Source organism: Castor canadensis, chromosome 2, assembly GCF_047511655.1.
Source record: "Castor canadensis chromosome 2, mCasCan1.hap1v2, whole genome shotgun sequence".
Classification (NCBI taxonomy): Eukaryota; Metazoa; Chordata; class Mammalia; order Rodentia; family Castoridae; genus Castor; species Castor canadensis.
The window spans coordinates 181,503,842-181,529,947 of NC_133387.1; the positions used below are offsets into that span (position 1 = coordinate 181,503,842).

Sequence of the window (26,106 nt, forward strand, 5' to 3'; positions counted from 1 at the left end):
TCCAAGTTGAAATCTCTTTTAATAAGCCTAGAATAGCACTGAGTAGGACATGAGAGAGTTCCATGTAGTACACAGGTTTTTAGGCATGTAAAATTTATGTTTTATGCTTAACTAAGGTTTATTTCCTTTACATTTTTAGCTATGCCCTCATTACCATGTTAAGTCATCTATTGCTAAAATCCCAGGATTTAATTTTTTTTTTTTTCAGTGCTAGGGATCGAACCTAAGGCCATGTACATGCTAGGCAAGTGCTCTACCACTGAGCCACATCATCCTCAGTCCTTGGAATGACTGATTGATTGACTGATTTTGAACTCAGGGCTTCACGCTTGCTAGGCAGGCACACTATCACTTGAGCCACTCCAACAGCCCTGGATTTAATCTTTTAAGTAAAATTTATATTGGAATGAGCAATAACAAATTAGCCTAGAAAGCTAAAGAAATAATCCTACATTTTATACTCTATACTAGACATCAGGCATATACTTATTAGTACAAACCCTCAGATTTATGCAGCACCTAAACTTTATAAATTATAACCTCATTCAGTAATCAAATTTATTCTAGTATGGATCTAATTTTGCTCACTGCAAAAGTTAAGAACTATGACCAAAGGAGCCATTTAGAGTACTAGTACTCTGCTGAAAAGGAGAAGGAATTCAGTGTTGTTCAACTTTAACAATAAGAAGGCTAGGAAAATTCAGTTACTGAATTCATTTTATATATGTCTGACTACTCAGTAAGAGAAATAGGAGTATGTAAAACACCAGTAATTCTACTTCGCCACAACTATCTCTTATTTGTATTCTACTTTACTATGAAATAATCAGAAGATCATAAATTCTGTATTGTATTATTCAGTTTATTTAAGCTGTCTCTCTCTTATTCTTTCTTTTAAGAAAAATAATAACAAATTCATAAGGCCCAAACCAGACCAGAAGAAGGAGAAAGGAAGTTATGTTTTAGGCAGTGGAACTCTCACATGACTTTCTTTCTCTAGTTCTGCTATAATGGTCTGGCTATTATCCATGCATTAATTGAAGCAATTAGAAAACAGGCAGGACTGAAAGGTAACAATGAAGTGAAACTGGAGCTTGGGGAGTATAAGGTATGGCACCCAGACTTCACCCAACTCTGAAATTCCAAAAACCCACCCCATTACCACTTGTAAGCAAAGCACACAGGGTCACTTAACCTTCTCTTCCCCTCTGCCAATAGGAAAAATGAGGCCTTGCAAGTGCTGACACCTGGTCTGCCCATGTCTCATTGCCAGGTTGAAGAAGCACCATCTACCTTTGATGGTGCAGTACCAAGAGGATAGTTAGCTGCAGACTCTCATTAGTCTGAGACTCAGTTTCTCTACTGAGAACTAAACACAGGTGGGCTACAACCTGAACCCTGAATCACATAATCATTTACTTATCTGAGAGAAAGTGATTGTGCCACATGATCTCTAAATTTCTAGTTCAGCCATCAGGAGAGTGTCTGGCTTCTCAACCTCCCTCTCAAATGATTCATACATAGGTCTTCCAAATATATGTATTCAAGATTGCCAAGATGACAAAGATATTATAGTCAACCCAATACATGGAGTTCACAGAAGATAATTATTATTAAGTTAAGTTTACATCTTAAAACCTTTTTCAGTGGGAGAGTTGACATACTCCAGCCAAGGGGCTAAATCTGACTCAGCAATTGTTTTAGCAAATAAAATTTTATTGAAACCCAGCATAATATATTGTAAGAACTTTTGTAAGTGTCACAATGTACTTCTACCCAGCACAACAATAAAAAAAGGGGGGAGGGGAAGAAACCCAACATAACCATTCATTTACATATTGTCTATGACTGCTTTTGTGCTATGCCCGAGTCCAGTAGTAAACTATACGGCCCACAAACCTAAAATATTTGCTATTTTGCCTACAGCAGAAAATGTTTGCTGATCTTTGCCTTAAGGGTTTCAAAAAACAAAACTGAACACAGCATTCACCTACATTTGATTAGCTTCACCACTTCCAAATGGTTTGAATGAGTAACCAGAGTTCCATTCACCTGTAAGAAAATGAAAACAGTCTATGTCAAATATATTCTATTGAGAGTAGATAAACTAACTCAAGGAATTATCATATATAATATAACCAGTTTTAACATAGTAAATCGTGTTGCAGTAAACTATGTATATATTTGGCCAGGCACAGGGTACAAGCATGAAATTCCAACATGTGGGAGGCTATAGCAGAATGATCACAAATTCAAGCCCAGCCTGGGCTACAAGGTGAGACTTTGTCTCAAAAAGTCAACATGGATCAAGCAGTACAGTGCCTGATTAGCAAGTGCAAAGCCCTGAGCTCAAACGCCAGTGACACCAAAAATATGACAGAAAAAAGTAATTTTCAGACAGGCTAAATGTAAAAAATGTCATCCAAAGACTCCACTAAACCAATGAAATTATAGTCAAAATATCAAACATGGGGTCTACGGTAATCCCAGCTACTCAGGAGGCAGAGATTAGGAGGATGACGGTTCAAGGCCAGCCCCAGGAAAAAACATAAAACCTCATCTGAAAAATAACTAAAGCAAAAAGGGCTGGGGGAGTGGCTCAAGTGGGAAAGCACCTGCCTACACTGTGTTCAAACCAGTATCACCCCCCCCCAAAAAAAGATTTAACATTAATTTTATCTTTTTCTGTGATGCAAGTAAATTTTAACATTCAAATACATCAGCACATAAAACAGAAGTAAAAGTATACTCATCAAATCCCCTAGAGATGTCACTCTCAACTATGACATTTAATATCTGAAACACTTTTCTAGCATATAAAAAGCAGGCATAAGCATTATAACTGCCTTCTTCCCATTGTATTACTGATATCTTTCAATATAGGTATTCATTAATAGGCCTAATCCAGTTTTCAAAAAAGCTATATATGAAATGTAGTTTCTTTCCTTTAATTTATGCACATTTAGATTGCTTATAGCTCTTCAGTGTGATAAAACCAAAATGAATTTCCCTGTGTACCTACCACTTTTTGTTTGTATACTTATTTCCTTAGTTCCTAAAACCAAAGTTGTTAGTCAAAGGCTATACACTTTCTAAAAGGCTTTTAGTATGTACTAAAAATTTCTATCCAAGCAGATTTTACCTAATTTATACTCAAACTTATGAAAACAGCCATTTTACCACGACCAAACCACACCAGTGTGTATTATCAATCTTCAAATTTCCTGACAACCAAATGTATCTTTCACATTTTAATTTCTACTTTGTTATCAATGATTTTCAACAATTATTTCAATTACTTTGGGTGAACTGTCTAGTAAAATTTTTGTCCACTTTTCTATTAAAATCATTCTTTTCTTAGTAATTTTAAAATGCTCTTTATAATAAAGGAGATCATTCAAATATTTCTTCAAAATAATTTTGTAAAATTTGTTCATAGTGTTTTTCCTTTATAATAATTTGCTGTTAGGTAATTAAATAAACTGTTTCAAGAGTAACTACTGACAAATCCATTCTTTCTCTACTGATCAGAATTCACAGCCTGTTTCTGGACTCTCTAAGGTCAATAGCTACACTAGAGTCATACATGAATTAATCCATACCATCTCCTCTCATACTTCACATTTTAATGAGCATTTCTTGATGACACATTACTTTAGACAGAAATGGTCATTACAAAAGTGAGTTAGTCTCCTATCCAAAACACATCATTTATTCAAAACTTTTAGTCTGCCCTTCAGTAAAGGGGAATATTAATTATAAAAGAAATGAACTAAGTTTTATCGTCAACAGATCCATATATAAAATGCTGCTTTTTGTAAGAATCCAAGTAGGGAAAAGAGAATACTGCTAAGGCAGTTGTTTTCAATCCCACCACAAGCTCCTTAAGTCTTTACCTTGATGATTCGATCACCTGTCTGCACACCAGCCCGCATGGCTGCTCCATCTGTATAACAAAAGAATTACTCAAAGTGTGATCCATTTGCAGTCACTGAAAATCTTCTTGAAAGAAAGGAAGTACAACAAAGCAGCTAAATACATAAGATGTAAAGTGAGACAGACTTAGGTTCAAATCCTTCCTCTGCCACTCACCAGTTGTGTAACATTGACTTATTTTATGTTTTTTTACTCTGAGACTCAATCACCTATAAAATGGGGATTAAAAAATCTACTTCAGCTTATAACACACAATATAAAGGAAATATTCAATATATGGTAATAACAAAAGATATTATCATTTGGGGGAAAGAACTAATATTTTTGAGCCTATTGCCATTATTTTAATCTATCCCTATTAAATTATCACTACTATCATGAAGAAACGAAATTCCAGAAACTTCTGTGATGACACAAAGTATGGTGATCAAGGAGTTATATGGTTTCTAAAACTATACAAGAACTATTTTCTTTCTATAAAGTATAAAGAAAACCACCTAGGGTAAATTCATTCCTATAAAACTATAGACAAATCTTGTACAACAGTTCATATGGCCTGCAATCTGTAATTATTTTATTCTGAAGAAGAGACATTTATATTTAAGCTTTTCTATGCTTACTCTGCTTATTCCTGAGTAACAAAACTGTTTTTAAAATGCCTTGCCTTCTTTGACCGACTGCACGAAGACTGGATTGTCTCCACTGACTGTCAGCCCAAATCCATTGTCATCTTTCTGGATGATCACACATCGTTGAACAAGACCTGCACAAGAACCACAGAGTAAAGAGAAGGAAAACAGGATGAAAAAGACAATGATTATATATCAGCAATGAACTGTTTTCCACCTGGAGAAATACAAAGTAGCTCATGAAACCCATATATTAAAAAAAAAAAAAAAAAGTCCTAAGCCCATAAAAAAATAATTAAAAACAAAAAACAAACACAGGAATATCATGAAGAAACACAAATACTGGTTTATCATTGGAGAGGCAGAGTAAAAACTGGTCCAAGATTAAAAACAGTTATGGTAGAAATGACCCCAACAATGTATGCACATATGAATAAAATAAAAATTAAAAAAAAAAACAGTTATGGCAAACTGGAAAGGAGGAATTATTAGAGATGAGACAATTAAAAGGCAGGCCCATTCATATCTATGCTATTTATTTGCAATATAAAATCCTCTCCCACTGCTCTGTGCTCTAATTGGTGTTTAACCCAAGAAAATCAGACATTGTGGACCATTAGGCTAGAAGTATCCTATGGAAAATTCCAGAAGTCCAAAGGTAATCTCAGGAAAATATATTCAGGTAGTATTTGGATACTCAGGTATCCAAATATACAATGAAAGAACATATGTGCAGAATACCTACCACTATATCCCAAAAGGTAAAGAGAAAGGGAAGAGTTCAAAGGGAAGAAAAACTCTGGCTCATAGAAAAAATAAACAGAAAGGAGAAAAAAAGCAGAAAGGAAAAAGAGTGAGCCTATGACCTCAACCAATTCTTTCATCTATTTCACATACTTACCTGACTCCTGTAGGAGAATTTGTTTTCCTTCAAGCTAACAGCAAATGAAAACTGTCAGGCAAAGTGACAGAAAGAGGAACCCAATCAATGGCAGAGGGTCACCCCTGACTAGAACCCCAGTTAGCTCTGCTTTATCACGGACTAGATGTGAACACCCTGAACTCCATTAGCCAGAGACTTAATGGATATTTCCAGCTTTGCAGAAAGGAAGCATTTGACCAAAACCCAAAATACGTAAAATAGCACAAAGATAAAGGTTACAAAATAAAACCTTCTTCTAAATATTTTGTATGTAAAAAACTAAAATATAAAGATTTTTATACAAATAACCACAATCTTTTAAATAAGTGTGATATAAAAAGGATATGTTAAGAGTATATATTAATGATATATTCTTTGCATTGTGTATTCTTGCTGATAATGATATAAGTATGCTGAGCCTACTAAAGACAAAAGGCTGGAATAACTGCATTCCCATATAGAAAACATGAACCTTGAACTCATGCCCTACACAAAAACTAACAAATAGATCAAGAGGATGTAGCTCAGTGGTAGAAACCTTTCCTACATAAACAAGTCCCTGGGTTTGATCCAGTGCCCAACCTCCCCCCTACTAGAAGAAAAAGCAGACCAAAGGCCTAAAAAAAAACTGGTAAACTGACTCAAAATTGAAAACATTTGCTGCTCTAAAGAAACTTATCAGAAAATGAAAAGGCAAGTCAAAGACTAGGAGAAAATATACACAATACTGTGCCACTGTCTGGTAAAGGACTTGTATTCAGACTGTATCTTAGAAAGCAACTTTACAAAGTGAATAATGGAAGGCACATTTTAAATGGAGCAAAAGATCTAAATACACACCACAAAGAAAGATAAACCAAGGGCCAATAATCACATGCAATGGTGCTAACACCTGCAATACTCAAGAAAATGTTGCTGTACTAAATCACTGGTCTTCTTAAGCACACTTTTTTTTCAGGTGCTTCTAGAGAAAAGGCTGCTTGTAAAAGATGAGGGAATATGCCTGGTGTGATGGCACACATATATAATCCCAGCACTTGGAAGGCTGAGGCAGGAGAATCTCTAGGTTCAAGGCCAACCTGGTCTATAAGAAAACCAAAATAAAGGAATACGATAGTCTGGGGAGTTAAGGAGTTAATTATGTTTGCATATTTCACCTGAATATAATATATGTAAAGTCCTTAGCTTAATCCCCTATGATGGGGAGAAGTTGTCCTTGGAGTTTCCTGCTCAAAAATGCATTACTCATCTGTCCAGGTCATCTTTAAAAAACAATTTTAAGTACTTTTATGCTAATATACTCCCATCATTAATGCACATGATCCTTAAGAGGACCAATCCCCATTAATGCCTTTGTCTAAGTTTTCTTATGACGAGGAAATTAGCTTTAACTAGGAAAGGCAAAGAGAAGAGAAATTGTAGCGATCAGGGCTTTTTATTCTAGGCAGCTTTAGAAGATAAGAGATAACAAGAAGTCCTCAAGAAACAAATTGCATCTTCTTAAACTTTTCCTATGGCCAAGTATAGTGGCTCACCCCTGTAATCACAGCTATGAGGGAGGCACAGGTAGCAAGATGGTAATCCAAGGCCAGACCAGGCAAAAAGCAGAACACCCTAGCTGAAATATAACTAGAGCAAAAATGGCTAGGAACATGGATGAAGTGGAAAAGCACCTACCTAGCAAGCACAAGGCCCTGAGATCAAAACCCCAGCATACACACACACACACAAAATCCTAAATATCCAGACTCCAAAAATCTTTTCTTAAATATCCTCTTATGACTCCCACTGCACCCTCTGTTTATCCTAACCCATCACTAACACTGAACCTTGATGAGCATTTATTTTTATCCCCTTGTTACTCTACATTTCAAGGGTGCTCTACGTGGTTTACAGTCTTATCTCAGAACCTATCATGTATTCTGGCACAGGAGGAAATTTTTTAAATTTGCTAATTAACTGAAAAAAGTTCTGAAAAGTAGGGGAGTCCAGAGATGCATGAAAGTTTAAAAATGGAAGTTATTAGAGAAGGGGGGAAAATACCACTATGCATAGTTAATTTACAAATATGCATAGGGTCCTAAGTGACTGCTGAGGATGAAATAAACATATTACAATACTTCAGAACACTGAAAAAAATACTGTTTTCTCACTTTATGACATCCTATTCATCTTTCTCTTCTCATCCACCATATTATTCACTCTTGTTATTCTACCAAAAGTCTACATGCTAGGCTAGAGAGAGCTCAGTAGGACAGTGGGTGTGTTCAGCGTGTGAGAGGACCTGGATTAAAGCCCCAGCCGTCTGTGCACACACACACAATTCTCTCTATATCTACCTGTTACTCTGAGACTCTTGTGTACTTTAACATGTAAGGATTATTAGACCATTCTAAAAAGAAAACATGCCTTACCATGCAACCAATTCAGAATCTATGGGATAGGGGGTTGGAGGGAGGCTCAAGTGGTAGAACACTTGCTTAGCATGCTTGAGGCCCTGGGTTCATATCACAAAAAGAAAAAACAGAAAGAAAGAAAATATCCAGAATCTATGGAATTCAAATTATCAGCACTACTGTGTCCTGCCAGTCTATGTCATCTGTATAATTTTAGATTTGTGGCTATAATTCAGAAGTTTAATCTCTGATGTGCTCAAATCTATTAGTCTTCCCTTCCATTCAAAATCAAATCAAATGTTTTTCTTTTTACTTAAAAGAAATGCTCCGCTTGTAGAATAGAAGTTTTGACCCACTGCAAAGAGAGAAATTCCAAGCTAATACTGAAATCACCAACATTGACTAAATTATCACCTCTTTTGTTTTACCAAGTCCATATGAAGTATCTGTCTACAAGTTACTTAACACTGCATTTTGTAGGTGCTATGAAGAATACAAAACTATTAGGAATCTTTGCTCTCAAAGAATTTAATGTCTTAGCAGGGAAAGACAATAGTGAAACAAATAGATAAATGATAATATCTAACAAAGAAACAGATTATATAGTACAGACAGTAAGCCCTATACATTATAAAAGAAGGCAAAGATAAAAGTAGACCATTAACTCCCCAAATAACCACTTTTAAGTTTCATTAATTAAAAAAATAATAAAAAAAGTCAGGCACCAGTGGCTCATACCTGTAATCCTAGCTATTTGGGAGGCTGAGATCCAGAAAATCCTGGGTCAAGGCCAGTCAGGGCAAATAGTTCGCAAGACTCCATCTCCAATATAACCAGAGCAAAATGGAGTGGAGGTGTAGTTCAAGCAGTAGAGTGCTTGCTTTGCAAGTTCAAAGCCCTGAATTCAAACCCCTGAATTCAAACCCCTGACCCAAAAAAAAAAAAAAAATCCAAAAGCTAGATTTCATCATTTTTACTTTTTCTGGGTTTTACTATATATATAGTAGAATATATTCAAACAAATGAGTGTATCTCTGAATGAGATTTACAAGGTCATATGGACATGGGTAGAATGTTCAAGAAGGAAAATAGCAATAAGGCTTAACCTTCTTCAACTCAGCCACAGTAGTACTGTTTCATTCCCATCATTCTTGGTGCCATATGGAGATTTTGTCCATAGCTACATATTTTTTAAAGGTATATGGAGCATTAGTAAGTAAGGTTAGTTCTCTAGTAATACACTTATCCAAGGATATTATAATTCTTTCTTTTGTACTAAGCTGCAAACATCTATAAAGCAGATACGATATACTATTATCTTCATACCCCTTAGCATAGTGCCTGGCATGTAAGTGCTCAATGAAGAGTTACTAAGTAAATCTGAGTTTATTTCACATAAAGAAATTTTTAAATAAATCATATCACTCGTTTTTAATAAGAAAAAAATCATAGAGCTGGGTGTGGTAGTACTTGACTGCAATCCCAGCATTCAGGAAGCTGAGACAGGAAGCTGAGACAGAGCATGGCCAAGTTTGTGGCCAACCTTGGCTACATAAAGATACCCTGTCTCAAAACAAACAAATGCTCCAAAGAAAAGAAGAAAACCACAGCCTTGAAGACCATGCAGAGTAGAAAAATACTTGTGGAAGAACATTACCTGTCTGCCTGGCAAAATTCCAACCAACAATTTGATACTCCATCTACCCCAAACTAACCCCCTTCTATTTACAAAGAAACTTTTCTTTACTTCCTGTCTTGATATTTCCCATAGAAGCTGATAAACTAATATCATACTTGTTCTCATCAGTGAAGTAAAGATGTTCTATTAAATATACATACATACTAGCCTGAATTTTATTTCTCTTAATAACAAAAGACATGGTTTTCTGTTATAACAATGTAGCATGTGAAACCAACACAAAGACTACTTCTCACTCAATAGGTAATTATCAGTGATAGAAAGTGAATAAGCTGAGTCTTTGTAATGCTTTGGAGGAGGACAGGAGGAAGTGATTAAAAAAAAAAAAAAAGGTTTTCTGAAAAATGTGAGCTATTATCCTTTCTCTATTTGCTTCACTACTGTCATTCCCTGCTAAGAAGGTACTCTCAAGTGAGACTCACTACAAATGTAGTCCTGAAAAAAAGTTGCAACTACAGTGCCAAATAGCGAATTATGAAAAAAGGAGTGTTAAACACGTCAGGCAACATGCTAAATCTTCCATACTACATTTACTTTAGTGAACACACATCAGACTTTCTCCACATTTTCTCTTATTACATGACCAAACTTCTCTAAGTCTCACCTGTTAAGAATTAGCTTCAGGGAAGGGTGTGGAGAAAAACCATGTGCAACCTAATAAAAACAGCTCATTTTTAAACTGCTGCCAGATATATGTGTTTTATGAGTAAGGCCTCAGATAATCCTTTGATTAAGATGCTTCTGCATTCTAAATGCACAAGGCTGCCAACACCAGGAGCCCGAAGTTCCAAGCACGCTGATTTCATTCTTTAGATCATGGCCAGAAATAACTCTCTTTTCTAAATTACGTTTTCTTCTACTTTTAAGTTTTGTGGAAAGGAAGAAAGAACCCAGTAAGATGACTCACGATCTTAGTCCATCAATTCTCTCTACTGAAATACTTCATCTCAATCTCAGCAATCATTCATTCAAAACTCAAAGAGGACTCCAATGAATCAGGCATTATGAGATTTGCAAAAATGAGTAGAGATGCAAAAAACTAGATCCAAAGCAGGGTGTCAAAGCTCAGAAACAACCAAAATAGTTGGGCAAACCTAGTAAAGCCCTGTGAAGGAGGCAACAGTTCTAAACTGATAGACAAAATCGTATGTACTTGCTGGGCACAGCACAATGTGCCCAAGTATATCGTGGCGCTGTAAAACCCAGTCAATTAACAAATACGTTACAATTTTCCTGGTAAGAACACTTAACATCCACTCTCTGCACTTGTCAAGAATTCAATATATCTGCATTAATCATGAGGAATAATAGATGTCTTGAAAATACTCCTTCCATCTAATTATGTATGTGTTGAATTGAGTTTTGAAGAACAGGCAGAGGTCTAAGCTATAGGGGAAAGCAAACCATTCGAGACAACAGGAATTGCACTGTGCACTATGTTTTGGTGAATACCAAAACATATTTGGGAAATGAAAATTTGGAAGAGAATCTGGTACCTTTAGGTAAACAGTACTAGATTATGGCAGAATGATAAATTTGGAAGAAATTATGGCATATCTATTAAATTTCCTAGCAAGTCAATGACAAAATCTTTGTTTTAGTAATATCAATCTGACAGGTCAAGAATAGAGAAAAGGAAGTGAATTAACATGAAATCAAAGTGAAAGTAAGTTACAGTCTAATGACATAATGGAAAACAGAACAAGGCAGTGGAGCTGGAACCAGAGTGACAGATGAATATTCTAATAATCAAGGTAATCTGTATGTTGACAATAGAGGACCGGGAAATGGAAAAGTAAAAGACGACTTCAAAGATGTACAACTAGGTGAATGGAAGAATTACACTACTATTGAAAGAATTGGGAAATCAAGATGAAAACTGGTATCTGCTCATTCTGAATGAGGGCTGCTTAGAGTGAAAGTATTCAGCAAACAGTTAAAAATGTCACTGTCAGTCTAGGGATGTAGCTCAGTGGTAGAGCATTTTCCTAGCAAGCACAAGAAGGCCCTCAGTTCCATCTCCAGTAGAAGGGAAAGAGAAAAGAAAAGGAAAAGGAAATAAACTGGCAAGTGATAGAAAGTTAGGGACAGAAACTTGGGTCATGTAATCAAGTAACAGAAATAAGATAGTAACAAGAGAAAAGAAGTAGGGTAATGAGATATTATAGAAACCAAAGAAAGGGTATCTGCACAGACGATTGATTCAGAAGAAAAGTGAAAATTAGAAGAAGTTAATGAATCTTCAAATAAGATGTTTGGTTCAGTGTTTTAGTGAGTTTAGAAGTCAGACTTCAAGAGGCGAGAAGTGAATGAGTTTGTGAGGACATAGAAGCAGAATGCTCTTTATAAGGCTGAAGAAGACTTATTATTCAAGTTGGTGAGAGCAAGAATTAAACCAGTAACTTTTCTTTTTAAAGATATGAGACGCCTCAATGAGAAAAATTATATAAATTTCTTAAGAAAATACATTCTCAAGTACCCAAACCAGGATATTTAAAGTACAGATTGATCCTCCCTAACCCAAAATTCTGAAATCCAAAGTACTCAAAATCTGAAACTTCTTGAGTAATAATGGCCACAAGTGGAGACTGACCTCATGGGATGGGTCTTAGTCCAAACAGTCAATATTATTAAACATAGTGTATAATAAAATCACCTTCAGACTATGTGTAGAGGGCTTATATGAAACTGAGAATTTCATTTTAGATTTGGATCCCATTCCCATAACTTTTTATGTATGTGCTAACATTTAAAAACCCCAAATTTTCCAAAATCCAAACCACTTCTGGTCTCAAGCATTTCAGATAAGGGATACTTAACCTGTACTAACAGTTTGCTTCTGTTAAGGATAAAAATGCTCATGTCCCCTCAAAATTCGTCTGTTGACACCCCACCCACCCCTCAATGTGACGGTATTTGGACATGGCCTTTTGTAGATAATTTGCGTTAGATGAGATCAGGATAGGATTAGAACAGGTGGCAGAATCTCCCACCAAAAAGGCCTCATGAAGACAAAATGAGAAAGTAGTCATCTACAATTCATCAGCATCCAGCCATAGTGGCACTATGTATCAGAGTCCTATCAGACTGCCAACCTCTAGGACTGTAAGAAAGTTAATTTCTGTTGTTTAAACCACACAAACTATGGTATTTTGTTAGGGCAGCTTAAGCACACCAAGACCTTTTTTTTTTTTTTCACAGTACTGGGCCTCCACCTTGAGGGACTCCACCAGCCCTTTTTTGTAAAAGGTCTTATCAAGATAGGGTCTCATGAACTATTGTTCCGGAATGGCTTCAAACTGGGATCCCCCTGATCTCTGCCTCCTGAGTAGCCAGGATTATAGGTGTGAGTCACTGGTGCTTGGCTAACTAAGACCATTTTTAAAAGCCATGGCTTATTCTTGCACAAATCAGTAGCAGTGGAAATCTCTTCTTGACACCAATACAGAAGTTAGGTAAAAAGCTATAGTCTACTTTAAAATTCCTTGTTGAATCACTCATATCACACAATAACCCACAAAAGTTCTCCATTTGTAAGAAAAATAGGAAATCAAATATCATTAAAATTTCAGATAAGAAAATGAATCCACTCATGTGCAATAGACTCCAAAAGGTGCAACGGGAAAGAATAAGGAGAAATGGAATAAATATCAACTGGACAAAATTGGGCAGAAACTTAACAAAAGAAGTCAATGCAAAAGGTTTCCTTTTAAAATGAGCAAAGGAAATCTCAAACAGTAGCTCTAAAAATGGCTAAGAAAGTTTGAAATAATATATGAGTTAACGTCTGTGTGAAGTACCCAGATGAAGAATTTTACCCCAAGAGAAAATCTGAAGTGGGCTTGTAACAAGGCCCACACTGGAAGGAGGGCCCCAGTTGCTATGACTCTACTCAGTCATATTCTCAAGTTTCCAAGCCTTCCTTGAGTCCTTAGTGTCCTTTTTTTCCTGTGCTAACTGCACAGTCTAAAGACGTCTATCAAGATTACATTTATAGTGTCAGAGATAAACGTTCACATGCTGACTCTGTCTGACCAACTCAACTCGCTGATGAGTGTACTTTGAGAACTTGTTCCTGCCAGAAAAGGCATTTCAAGGTCTGAAGGAACAAACACACAAAGAAACCACACCTTACTTCCCAATTACCACTTAAAATGTTTCTATTACTACCAAGCTAGTGGCATGTCTGGACTAGTGTAAAATTCCTACCATTGGTAAGAAAAATATTAGTATATTCCTTGTCATAGGTTCCTGGATTGTTAGTCCTCATCCAAAGCAAACAATAAGCTTCTGCATATATACTAAGGAGACAATAAACTATAGGAAGCACCTTACATACAACAAAAAGAGTACTGAAGAATTATGAAGCCATTTCTTACTTATTAGGAATCAAAATTCTTCGGAGGATGAAAAAGCATAAACTTGACACACCACAAAGCCTGCATGTGCTGTTGAACTACACAGAAAAGGCCAAGTAAAAAATTATGTGAGGGCTGGAGGAGTGGCTCTAGTGCTACAGTGCCTGGCTAACAAGTGTGAAACCTTGAGTTCAAACCCCAGTACTGCCCTCTCACCAAAAAATTATATGTATGTATCTAACATAGAAGCATTAACTGGCTTAGAACCATACACTGAGGCTTCATAGTATTAAATGGTATCTGATACCATGGGTTCAAGTGCCAGTAGATGTAAACTGTCAAATGTTTTCAGTGGGGTAGGGCCATTTCCCTATTTCTTTCATCTCATATATGTCAAGCTAGGAAATACCTGCACCTAGGTAAATTTCCACTTGACAGACTTTTGGCTCTTTTGGAGAAGACTTGATTTTCTTTTGAAGCAAAATTTGTAATTTTCTTAAAATGAAATAACTTAGCCTTCCAGAGATTATTTTTAAAGTTACAGTAATGCCTCTCCTACTTACTTTGCTCAAAAAAACTAATTAGTTGCCAAAAGACGGGATACAGGCAGGTAAAACTACAAAGGGCAAATCTACGTGAACTTCATAAACATGGTTTATTGCATCTTTGGAAGACAAGACACACTCTGGAAATATTAGTATTTCCAACATCTGTTGTAAAAGTTCACTATTCAGGTTAAATTTGCTTTTTGTGAGGATTATTTTTTAAAGGTAGCATTTTAAAATTTTTCCAATCAGAGTAAGCTGATTCAGGGAAGCTTTTGAAAGGCACAAATTACTCATGCATAAAAATAAAATACTTAAATATTTTTGCTATTATGGATATGTTCCACAAAAACAACTTGTCCAGGTGATAAAGCAGTTAAAAATAAACAAAAAAATAAAAATTCCAAAGAACTGCTAACACATTCTCATTGCATCAATACTATACTTAGAGGAAAAGACTGAATTGATTAAATTCTACAAATGAGACATGGTAAGAAGATGGCAAGAATTCAAAGCCCATTGTGTTATTTGGAGGAACTTGACCCCAACATATTAAAGACAATCACCTTCCTTACAGAAACAAGATAAAAGAACAGATGGGTAGTGTAGCCTATTCTCAATCTACAATGTTAGTTTCTAACAATCTTAAACTTCCACATCATAGCCACATTAAAACCCCAGGTTCCCCTTCCCTGCAACAGATTGCGCCATGCAGAGCAGACACAAGAAAGGCTGCAGTTATGAACCACAAAGTGAAATAGCATGAAGCAAGCTCCAGAGGTACAAGGCTGAATTAGCTACATTAGCTTACCATATATCTCCGATCTACTCTCCTCTGAACTAGACTTTGTCTTCTTGGAGGAGCTATCTGCACAGGAGCGAGAAAAGGAGAGATATAGAAAATATGGAGACCAATGGAAGGGGAAAAATTCATGGGGGGAAAAAAGAATGAATCATGATCAAGTTAAATCGTGCAAACATAAAGTATGAACATCACAGATGATAGCATTTAGAATAGTCATGAATAGCATAGGTAATGACATTTTAAAGATTTATTGAAGAAAGACAGTGCAATAAAAATACAGTCAAACCAAACAACACATGAATAGTCTACAAAATATATCATCTGGTAACTGTAGAGAGGACAAAAACACTAAAAGCTATACTCATAAAATGCCATACTTTTGCTAAATCTGTCTTTGGAGATGGGCATACTGCAGATGAACAAAACAGAACAAATCTAACAAGAGTACAGTATTTTAATAAACATAGGCCAGAAACTTGTGACCCTTATTGGCAAGATAATAAACATATAAATGAAAGCCTCTGAGCCCCCTGACTTCTGACAATTAGCTGTCAGAAATGGAGACTACCCTCGTCAAGGAGGTCTGTGACATTCCTCCTTCTACCACCAAAGCCTCTGAAACTGATGACTGGGACTTCCCTTTACCCACTACCCAAGATGCAGGTAAACTGTTAGATATTTATTTCTCAGTTTTCCCTTCCTAGATAGCATTTATAATATTTTTTAAAATAAAAGGGCTATTTATACAAAAGTGTGAAACATCTTAATTATATAAAAATATATTACTCTATTAAAAATTGAAAATTACATTTCTAAGTAAAAATATCTAAGAAAGAACTAATATTTATTTATCTCAGATTGTAATATTTATGACTTTATCTTTTGCCACAGGGACACACAACTAAATCAAATAATATGTGCTCAAAGAACATATCAATTTCAAATGACAAAAGCAAATGATTAAGTAATTTTATTATAAATCGGTACTGAGTTTACAAAGAAAAAGCAAAAGGAAAAGCCTGTATAAAATTAAGACTATAAATAAAGTTAGTTAACATAAAACTCTAGGAAAAGTCAACACTACAGGTATTGAAAGACAGTTCCGTGCACTCAGAACAATTTTTACTGAAGCAAAGGGGATTTCTATTCATTTACTTGCTCAACATGAGATGATCATTAATCTGTGAAATCACATTTTGCCTAATACATCAACTCACCATGATCACAACAGAATGATCACAGAGGTTTACAATTGTTAACAGCCTTGATTTTATGACATACTAGTGCTCATACCATGATTCATCTTAATATTAAGTCCTTGATGAGACCCAAGTCTCCAATTATGATACAGCTGTTTCTGCTATTACCATTATTTTTAAATATAATGCATACTACCATGATACGTCTATCTTGGAGTCTAAAGTATTGAGAGTTAAAATGTAATACTGCTGCCAAATGCAGAGGTGGGGTTCTATAACCAGGGTAAGGAGAGTCCTACGAAAGGTGAGACCACCACTCCTAAGTGTTCAGGTCGCTTAACCTGTATTTTTCCTGAACTTCACTAGTCTCAATATTTGGGAGAACAAATAGTATTTTACCTGTGGGATCAAAATCATGCGATGCACTGCGTTCAACTCTCTGCTTCTTATCTGTTGGTGACTCTCGGTTCAAAATACTTCCATGCCTAAATTAAATCAAAGCAATCAAATGTTTGCTACAAGAAAAGCATTAGGATAAACCTTAATTTAAAAAGCCCCCAAAATGTGTCTTACAAAGAGAAACCAGGAAATCAGTTAATGCTCTCTGAATTTTTCAAAAAGTTTTAAAATTCAGTCTATACTATGTGTAATACACACTCTGTTTATTTGGTTATAAAAGTGCTTCAAATAGTAAAAATAGTATTCACTATTAAAGTTTATTTTATTCTCAGAAATAACTGCTTACAGTTATTTAGTGGTCTTCACAGGCCAATTGCTATCATTTCCATTTAAAATATAAGAAAACAACACTTAAAAGGAATTAAACACATTCCCTAATCCTAGATATACTATGGTTAAGCTCAAAATCACTGCATAAATATAGCATGCATGAGACGAGTTTATAAAAACAAAGTTAGGCAAGCCTAATTTTAACCCCGCCTGTGTAACTCTAGCCACAGAAGTCTTAGCCAACCACTTTCAGGCCCAAGATGACATGAGAATTACTATTTGTTCTATGGCCTAGCCAATTTCACCGATCAGATAATAACTGGGTAACAAATAAGACCTTAACTATGGTATAATTAATTGAAATGCCAAGGTTAGCACCAGTATCCTGGGTAATGCTGTCACTAAAAATGATTAAAATATTCAAATAATTAGGGATGACGTACTACCAGCATTTTAAATAATATTTATGATAACTAAGATGAAAAAGAAAAGAGATATTAAAGCACAAATACTGTAGAAGAGTCTTAGCAGTTTCTTCCTGATGAAAGAAACAGATATAGGCACTGACAAATTTGAATATTTTAGATTTTTTTCTTTATTGTCTTACAGTAATTAAGACTTAAACCAGTACCAAAGTTCATTAAAGGCAGTTACAGTCACTCACATGATAAAATAAACCCAAAACTAGCAATTTGCAATTCCAAACAGTTACAAACAGATTTTAAAATTAAATCTCTGCATAGGGAGTGACCTTAAGTGTCTATTTGAATAAACTGTTTAAATGCTTTTATTAAAAACATTGAAAATATTATCAAAACAATGCTGTGTTCCAGAAAAAATATGCAACACCTGTTATATTTTAAATTTATGAAGCATTATGAAATGTTGTACTACTTAACTCCACGTTCTCAAAAACCACAAAAATTCCCATAATTTTGAAGGTATGCTTCTAATTATAACTTAATCTAAATTTTAGTATGAAGGTCAATTGAACAACTTACCTTATAGGTTTTTTGAGGGGAAACCTGAAAAGAAAAAAAAAAAAAGGACACTTGTTATTATACTTATAAAATTCTCTTATTAAAGTTATTAATTACACTGAACTAGAGTAAGGAATTTAAATCTTATGCTGATTTTCCTAAAGCAAGATTCAACAAACAAGTAGAACAAGACAATGACATGTTTTAGTATCTTTCCTTCACTAAATCTCATTTATGTTTAGCTTTAATAACTTTTTAAAAAATTTCATCAATGTATCCCCACCAACCACAACAAAAAAAATTTTTTTTAATTGGAGCTATCAAAAACATGTTCTAAAATTAGAAGACAACATATTTTTTTCTGCTTTCTTTTGTTTTGTTCTTCTGGGGTTCTGTAAGTTAGAAAAAAACCAAAGCATTTCCTCTGGTTGTCTTTCTTTTCAAGAAATATTACACTACAGAGGCTTCTTAATAGAAGATTGGTGCCATATATAAACACTAAGTCTAAAGAATGGTCCCAAATATCCTCCCTTTCTTTGTTTGATTTCTGCCTTTCAGATTATTCCAACCTATGGTATTTTATGTACAGATTACTTAGTCTAGGTAATAAGAACAGTAGTTTACTGAGAACATCAATAAAATTGGGGGGGGGGTGTTAGAGGATTTTTTTTTTAGTAAATTTACAGTTTTGTAGTGGTTTCCACAGGTCAGTGGTTTCATCACATGGTTTTTAAAAAGGCATATTAATAAAGACAGTAAAATTAACATAAACCAGTGATACTTGAATGACTATGTTTCATTTGGCATGGAGGTAGCTTAACTTAAAAAACAAACAAACAAACCTAAAAGCTGAATTATAAATTCCTTTTAATTCCTACTAAAATCAAATAGATTGACAGGAAAAGACAAAGAACCTACAAACTTCCCTAATGTGTGATGGCTTGTTAATACACAGAAAATAAGTGGTGATGTGAAAGGGAATTCTGGAAGAAGGGGACACCACTCCAGAGAATATCTGATTACAGAAGACAACTAAGCTTCAGGACTGGGGCTTCCTAAGTAGTCTATCTTTTCTTATTGGGGTGGGAGTAGAAGGGAATGGGAATATGCTCTTTAATTTACAAGTGCATAAAAATTGTCAGAAGAGGATTCCAACTGAGTTCCTACAAAGGATAAGACTTGTAGATACTAGCCTTAGCCACTCTGCCTCGTATCACTGTAACAACTTCTACCCGGATATAATGCCGCCTACCAGGATCTGCAACATCCAGGGGGATTCTGGCAAAGAATCCTGTAAGTTCTCAACCTCCCTGTAGACCAGTTTCCTGAGCTATTTTCTCTTACAGGGGAATGAAAAAGAAGGAAAGTAAGAGGACAAAAAGGAATAAGATGAGAAGACTATCACAGTACAACTTGTCATAATCTATTTAATATATTCATAAAGTACAGATGAAGAACTTAAGCATTTAAATCACAGTATTTTCCTCTAATCACTGAATTCCACTTTCAAGTACCTACAAAAATATCTGCAAAAACAAATATGCACATGTATGTCCACAATGAACACGTGTACTCAGGTAACAATGCCAAGCGCCTTCCTGGCTATTTCATTTGGCTTCCTCTTACTTCAGCGAAGAAAGTCACCAAAACTATCCCAGAGGTTAATAAAATTTCTGCTAGCTGCTGAATAATAAGACAGATGTAATCAGAGAGAGCTAGAAATGGGAAGCCAGATCCCCCAAGAAAAGCCTAAGGCTAGAGTTGTAGATTTGAGCCACCAGCCTATGGATGGTTACAGAAATTTAAAACAGCAAGTCATGAAGAAAAATAGCGAAGTTCAAATCCTGGGGAAAAAACTGGCATCCACATGATTAAGAATGGAGGTGGAAGGTAACAAAGGGGATTAAGAAGATGAGTCAGAAAAGACAAAGGGCCAAGACAGAAAAGGTAAATAAATACTACCAAATGCCTCAGAAAGGCAGGTCTGAAGGCTAAAAAGTGGCCTTGTTCATCAGTGACTGGGCTGATGAAACAAATTCTGGTGAACAAAATCCTGTGTTTTCAAGTCCTAGTCCACCATGCAGTCTAATCATGAAATCTTGGGCTATATATTTACATAGAACAGCTGTATTTGAATACTGACAGTCAGACACGTCTAATGAAACTGTCTGGCTTTTGAAAGTATCATGTTGATGACTTGGAGAGTTAGCCAACAATGAACATGTTCGTGTTGATTCATATACATGTGCATATTTTTCTAGATACCAAACAAAGCCAAAATATCAATATGAAGAACTATGATGAAAAAAATGGAAAGGATTATGAGGAATGTGAGTGGCTGGGATCCAGGTGATAAGATGCCCTTCCTTTGGACAACTGTATAAAACACAGTTGTATGCCAGAAGTCCCAACCAACAGCCTTACTGAGAATACCTTCAGTCACTAGACTCAGAATGCGCTTCCCCTATTAGTTCTGAGCTCTAATACTAAAGCCCACAGTAGCAGTATATACAGAGGTCTTCCAAATTTTGTATTTTTACACCTTCCCAAGATGCTACTATAATGTAGAGAGATGTGATCTTATAATTAAATAGCCTTAACTCAATAAATAATAAATACCAAAGTAAAATTTCCACTTTAACCAGATATAACTATTTGTGCATATGTGTGATTTTATAATTGGAATATTCCTTTAAGATTCTTAAACAGAATTTCTTCTGGCTTAAAAAAAAATTGAAAGAGCTACCTTGTTTTGGGTTTGTCACCTATTTGCTTGTAATAAGCCATCTGCTAGAAACCATATTTTCCTACTGAGAAAAGAACTAGCCTTTTGACAAAGGTCTAGTAAAAACTATTCTGAAACCATGTGAGAAAAAATAAGGATATCACGCTCAAATTTTAATTCTTACCCTTCTCTCTCTCTTCCAAGGGCTTTCTTCCTCCTCCTCCTCCTCACCCCCCATTTGATTATGATAAGGAATTTGAGACTAATGAGGAATGACTGAAATGAAGGTGAGGAGGTTAAGGAAACTTTTATCTACAATGGATTAGTAGCCAAAGCAGAGCATAGTAGTGCATGTCTATAATCTTAACACTCAGGAAGCTCAGGCAGGATTGGGAGTTCAAGGCTAGCCTAGGCTACATGATAAGACCCTGCCTCAATAAACAAACAAACAAATAAATAAGTAAATAAATCGTACCCAATATTAGCTACTAAATTTAGAATTATCAAAAATTCCACTGGAAGAACTTTAACACTGAGCAATGTTAAAATGTATGGGGTGGGAAGATCTGCACCTTGGGAATCAACGAAATATAATACAATACTGGAATCCACTCCAATGAGGAGAGTTACTTAGCTAAAAACTCTTGCAAATTAGGTAATGATTAAGTTAATTCCAAGGCTCAAAGCTCATGAAACGATACTCAACACCAGTGCAGAAATGGCCAGGTGGGCTGGGAAGAGCATTGTTGTTCTCTCAGATGACAATTCTACACAATTTCAAGTGCTGGGGACTCTCAGGAAAAAATACAACTGAGTATATAGTAGTTTTACAATGTAAAAGGAGCTTGAACTAGGACAAGTTATCTGACCTCTCCAGATCATCTGTGAAGCAGAGATAACGTAAGTACTTACCTCACAAATTTATCTTATGGATTAAATTAGGAATGAGAAGCACGTCTGGTAGATACCAGTAACCACTTAATTATTAGCGATTAGGAGAAAAAATTGTGGCATTAGTGGCACAAATTCAAATTAAATAGCAAAGAAAATATAAAGACTAACAATATCCAAATAGCTGTTTGGCTCAGAAAAACACATAGAAAACAGATAAGGTTACAACCTAGAATTTCAATTTTTCTAGCAGATGGAATGATTTTTTTCAAACCTAGTGAAACTGTTTTGACCAAAGTCACCAGACTGTTTTTAAAAGTCCATTGTTTCCTCATCTCCTTGAAAATATCAAGAGTGAATGATTGAGACATTCTGTTGGCTTGATTTAAAATTAAATATTTTAAAGCATAATACTTAAAATTTGAAGTTGATAACAATCTGAACCGGCATGCTCTAGAAATATCTCATTTTTCACAAAACAAACAAAACAGCTAAGAGAGCATTTGTCTGCAGTACATCTGGTGAATTGTTAATTCAACCTTTAGACATACGAACAATACAATTCACAGAACAAAATATAGTGAAAATGACCACTCTTTCCCACTACCACCACCACAAAGAAAAACACGCAAATCTTTCACCACCTATAACCCATAATTGTCTACCTTAGAGTCATTAAAAACCCTAAAAGTTACAAAACTCATAACAACAGCAACAACAAAAAAGAAGCAGAAGTTCCAGCAGCAGCTGAACATTGAGCACAACACAATAGCTCACTATGTACTCTTTACTAGCATTCAGGTTCAGAGATGGAAGTGGTTAGCAGAGCCGGCAATAAAACATTAGTTGTACCCAAAGGATTGTAAAGCAGAAGCTACAGCTGACAGAATGACTCATGGAGAATTTTTCAAGGTGTTTTTAGTTTTAAAGCCTTGGACCTTGCAACACCAACCACGGAATGACAAGAATAAAGGAGCTCAATGGAAAATTCAAAAATGATTCACTAGAATGTAATGCAATTTCTCAAATTAACCTTTTTTTTTTTTTTTCCTGAGACAGGGTCTCATTATATACTACAGGCTGGCCTCGAACTTCTAATTCTCAGCTTCCCTACTGCTAGGGTTACACAGGTATACACCACCACACCCAGCTTCAAATTAACTTAACGCTTATTACTTAGTATACAATGACTTTGCTGAAGAACTTAAACACACAAGAGATTCTTAATAAGACACTCTCATTTCCTAGACGTACTTTGACAATTTAGAGTAAATTTCTTCTCAATTACTTTCCTTGTTCCCTTTGCGAGATGCATTATGGATTGGATATCAGTTTTTACTTATCTGGGAAAAGGACTTTACAATTAATATAGTGACTTATTAAAGGCTTTCATTTTCTCTTATTGACATCCTAGAAAATCACTACCTTTGTGAATATTTCCAGGACAGTATCTAAGTAGGTTTCTCTTGAGACCAGAAGCACTGCTAACTAGTGTTACTTTAAACAGTTTCTTTTTAGACAGCATTCATTTCAAGAAACAGGGTAAAAAGAATTGCCAGAAAGAAAGGACTTCAAAATGCTGAAACAAGAATGCTTAGCCCATCACACACTAAACCATCAAATCCACACTTATGAAAGAGACGATGAAGCAATAAACTGGCCTCTACAAAATGATCTCATAATTTATAAAAGTAGGGTCTCATTTCGCATTCCCCCATTTCAAGAGAAATGGGGGAAAAAAAGTCTTCACCTGTTTTTTGAAAATTGACCAAAAGACAGAACTGCACTTTTTATTATTACAATTTTTTTGTTTAGTGGTACTGGAGTTTGAACTCAAGGCTTCAGGCCTTGGGAGGCTGGTGCCCTAACACTTGAGCCATGCCTCCAGTCCTTTTTGTTTAGGTTATTTTTCTCATATACAATCTAGTGTTTTTGCCTGAGGCTGGCCTTGAACCCCCATTTTCTTACCTATGCCCACCATGTAGCTGAGATCTCAGGTGTGAGCTACCACTCCTGGCTTCTTTGTTGAGGTAAGGGGCTCACTAACATTTTGTTGAGGCTGGCCTCAAACCAAGATCCTCCAATCTCTGCCTCCTAGTGGCTGGGATTATAAGTGTGAGTACCTTGCCTAGTCCCAACTGTACTTCTGAAAAAGGAGAAGATCTTAACTTTTACCTGGCCACTGAAGTGCCACTGAGACCAGTGCCAACATACAAATATTTACTTTTCAATCTGAGCTTGGCCATTTTTATTAAAAAGTAAAATAATGTCAAATATTTCACTTTATTTAATATAGTCTACCATATGAGTTCTATATTCTTAAATTGCAAGTATATTCATAGTTTAGATGAATTTGCTATTAAAGAAAAAATCTAAAGCATCCATAAAAATAGCATTCTGTAGTAAGTAAAGTGATCCAACAAAAACACTAATTATGATGGATTCACTGTAAATGGTCTCACCAACTATCAACAGAATCACATGGAATCGAATCTTTGCTTTCTGAAATGTCAGGAAAAGGAAGAACAACCACATGTACATTAGTCCCTGAATCAAGACTACAGTCAACATCTGTGCTTAGGTCAGGCTGTGCACTTACAATTCACAAAGAAACTTAACCACAGCCATTCCTGTACCACAAAGCTCAAGAGACAAGGCTTTGCCCCAGATCACTGAATCACAGGGCTCACAAAGGCATAAACTCAGTTCCCATGTGCTCTAAAAACGTTTGCCATTCCTGGAACGAAATCAATACACATCTTTTTCTTATGGAGAAATAAAAAAACTCATGTGCTTTTCAGGGAAAACTCTAAGAGAACAGAGACTGAGCACATTCCATGTTTTCTACTTATAATTTTTAATTAGATAAGAAATGCATTATGGATAAGTCTTTTAGTTACATATCCTTAAATTTAGGTTAGCCATATTCCTTAGCTGGTAATTCTATTTCTATAACTCTTAATACATTGGAGTCTGTCTGAATATAGTAAAGCTCAAACTAAAAGAACTGATAACCAATATCAATACAGTTCCATCTTCTATATAATTTCTACTTGTATAAAGCATTTTATTATTTTCTTCTGAGGGAAATTATTTTTCATTAAAGTAATTTTATTGGAGAGGGAGAGAGAGAGAGAGAGAGAGAGAGAGAGAGAGAGATCACTAAAAGAAATAGTGATGTGGCTCAAGTGTGTAAAGCATGTGCCTAGCAGGCACAAGACCCTGAGTTCAAATCTCATACCACAAAAAAAAGAAAAGAAATGATGAGTTTTGTATTAAAGAGAATTTTTTTCATAAATGCTTTTGTTCTGGCGTCAAATATTGACAATTCCTCAATCAGAATTAGCTATCTACTTAGTTTACCACAAAATTTTTTGCTGTGAACTCTAGATGTCCCAAACTTTCAAACTTCAATACAGAAAAAAAAAAGACCTCTGATTTTATGGGGGAAAGAAGTTTTAGATACATGCATATTGTTTTACACTTTCTCCTACCAAAGTTTTTTCTTGACCCAAAATAAAGGAAATAAAACTGGGATATACTCTCATCAGAACAATGGCTTACCACAACAGTGACTTTGGGAGGATGAAGGACTGGTGTTTTAATGACCTTGACATTTCTTTTTCAGCATCCCAAAATTGGGAATCACTGCTCTACAAAATTCAGCTCATTTTGAAATTTATGGACATTCAGTTCTATTTTCTCCCTTAGCTGCTAAAATGTGGCTTATCCTAATATATTTAACACATGAGACAACTGATGCTAATAGTTTCTAAGTAAATCACTGTTATAACTAATATTATTTTCAAAACAATCTCAAAGATAATCATTCTCCCAAGAGACTGAGGAAGGAGATTGTTATCTTTCCAAAATGTAAAGCTTTCAATAAAGCAATGCTTCTCTATTTTTTTTAATATGAAGGAATGTTTTTATTTTGAAAGATACATATACAAAATTCTAAAAATTAAAGACAAAACAGAAAACAAAAATGACCAATAATCTTGATAACCAGCACTTCTATGTACATATTCCACATCTTATTTCAGTATAGATGTCTGTACACAGTATATTAAAGTTATTTTATAGAAATGAAAGCATGGTGATGCTATAGGTATGACTCAATGTAGAGTGACTGCCTAGCCAGCATGAGGCCCTGAGTTCAAACCCCAGTACTGCCAAAAAAAATTAAAGCATACTAGATATATTATCTGATAACTTTCCTTCACTTTACATTAGCAGTCCCAGCTAATCAGGAGTCTATGGTGGGAGGATCATTTGAGCCCAAGAGTTCA

At 35.3% G+C, this 26,106-nt stretch overlaps 1 protein-coding gene across 3 annotated transcripts in view; it reads right to left on the reverse strand.

Moving 5' to 3' along the window:
* Arhgef12 (Rho guanine nucleotide exchange factor 12) overlaps window positions 1-26,106 on the reverse strand; it is a 128,676-nt gene that overhangs the window by 52,808 nt on the left and 49,762 nt on the right. For 2 of the 3 annotated variants that reach the window (XM_020166509.2, XM_020166506.2), the window contains exons 2-7: window positions 18,220-18,243; window positions 16,889-16,974; window positions 15,297-15,353; window positions 4,601-4,699; window positions 3,897-3,946; window positions 1,995-2,052 (exon numbers count right to left, since the gene is read on the reverse strand). In XM_020166509.2, coding sequence (XP_020022098.2) covers window positions 1,995-2,052; window positions 3,897-3,946; window positions 4,601-4,699; window positions 15,297-15,353; window positions 16,889-16,974; window positions 18,220-18,243 — 374 coding nt within the window. The remainder of the gene's footprint in view (window positions 1-1,994; window positions 2,053-3,896; window positions 3,947-4,600; window positions 4,700-15,296; window positions 15,354-16,888; window positions 16,975-18,219; window positions 18,244-26,106) is intronic. The other variant, XM_020166507.2, reaches the window with a different exon arrangement.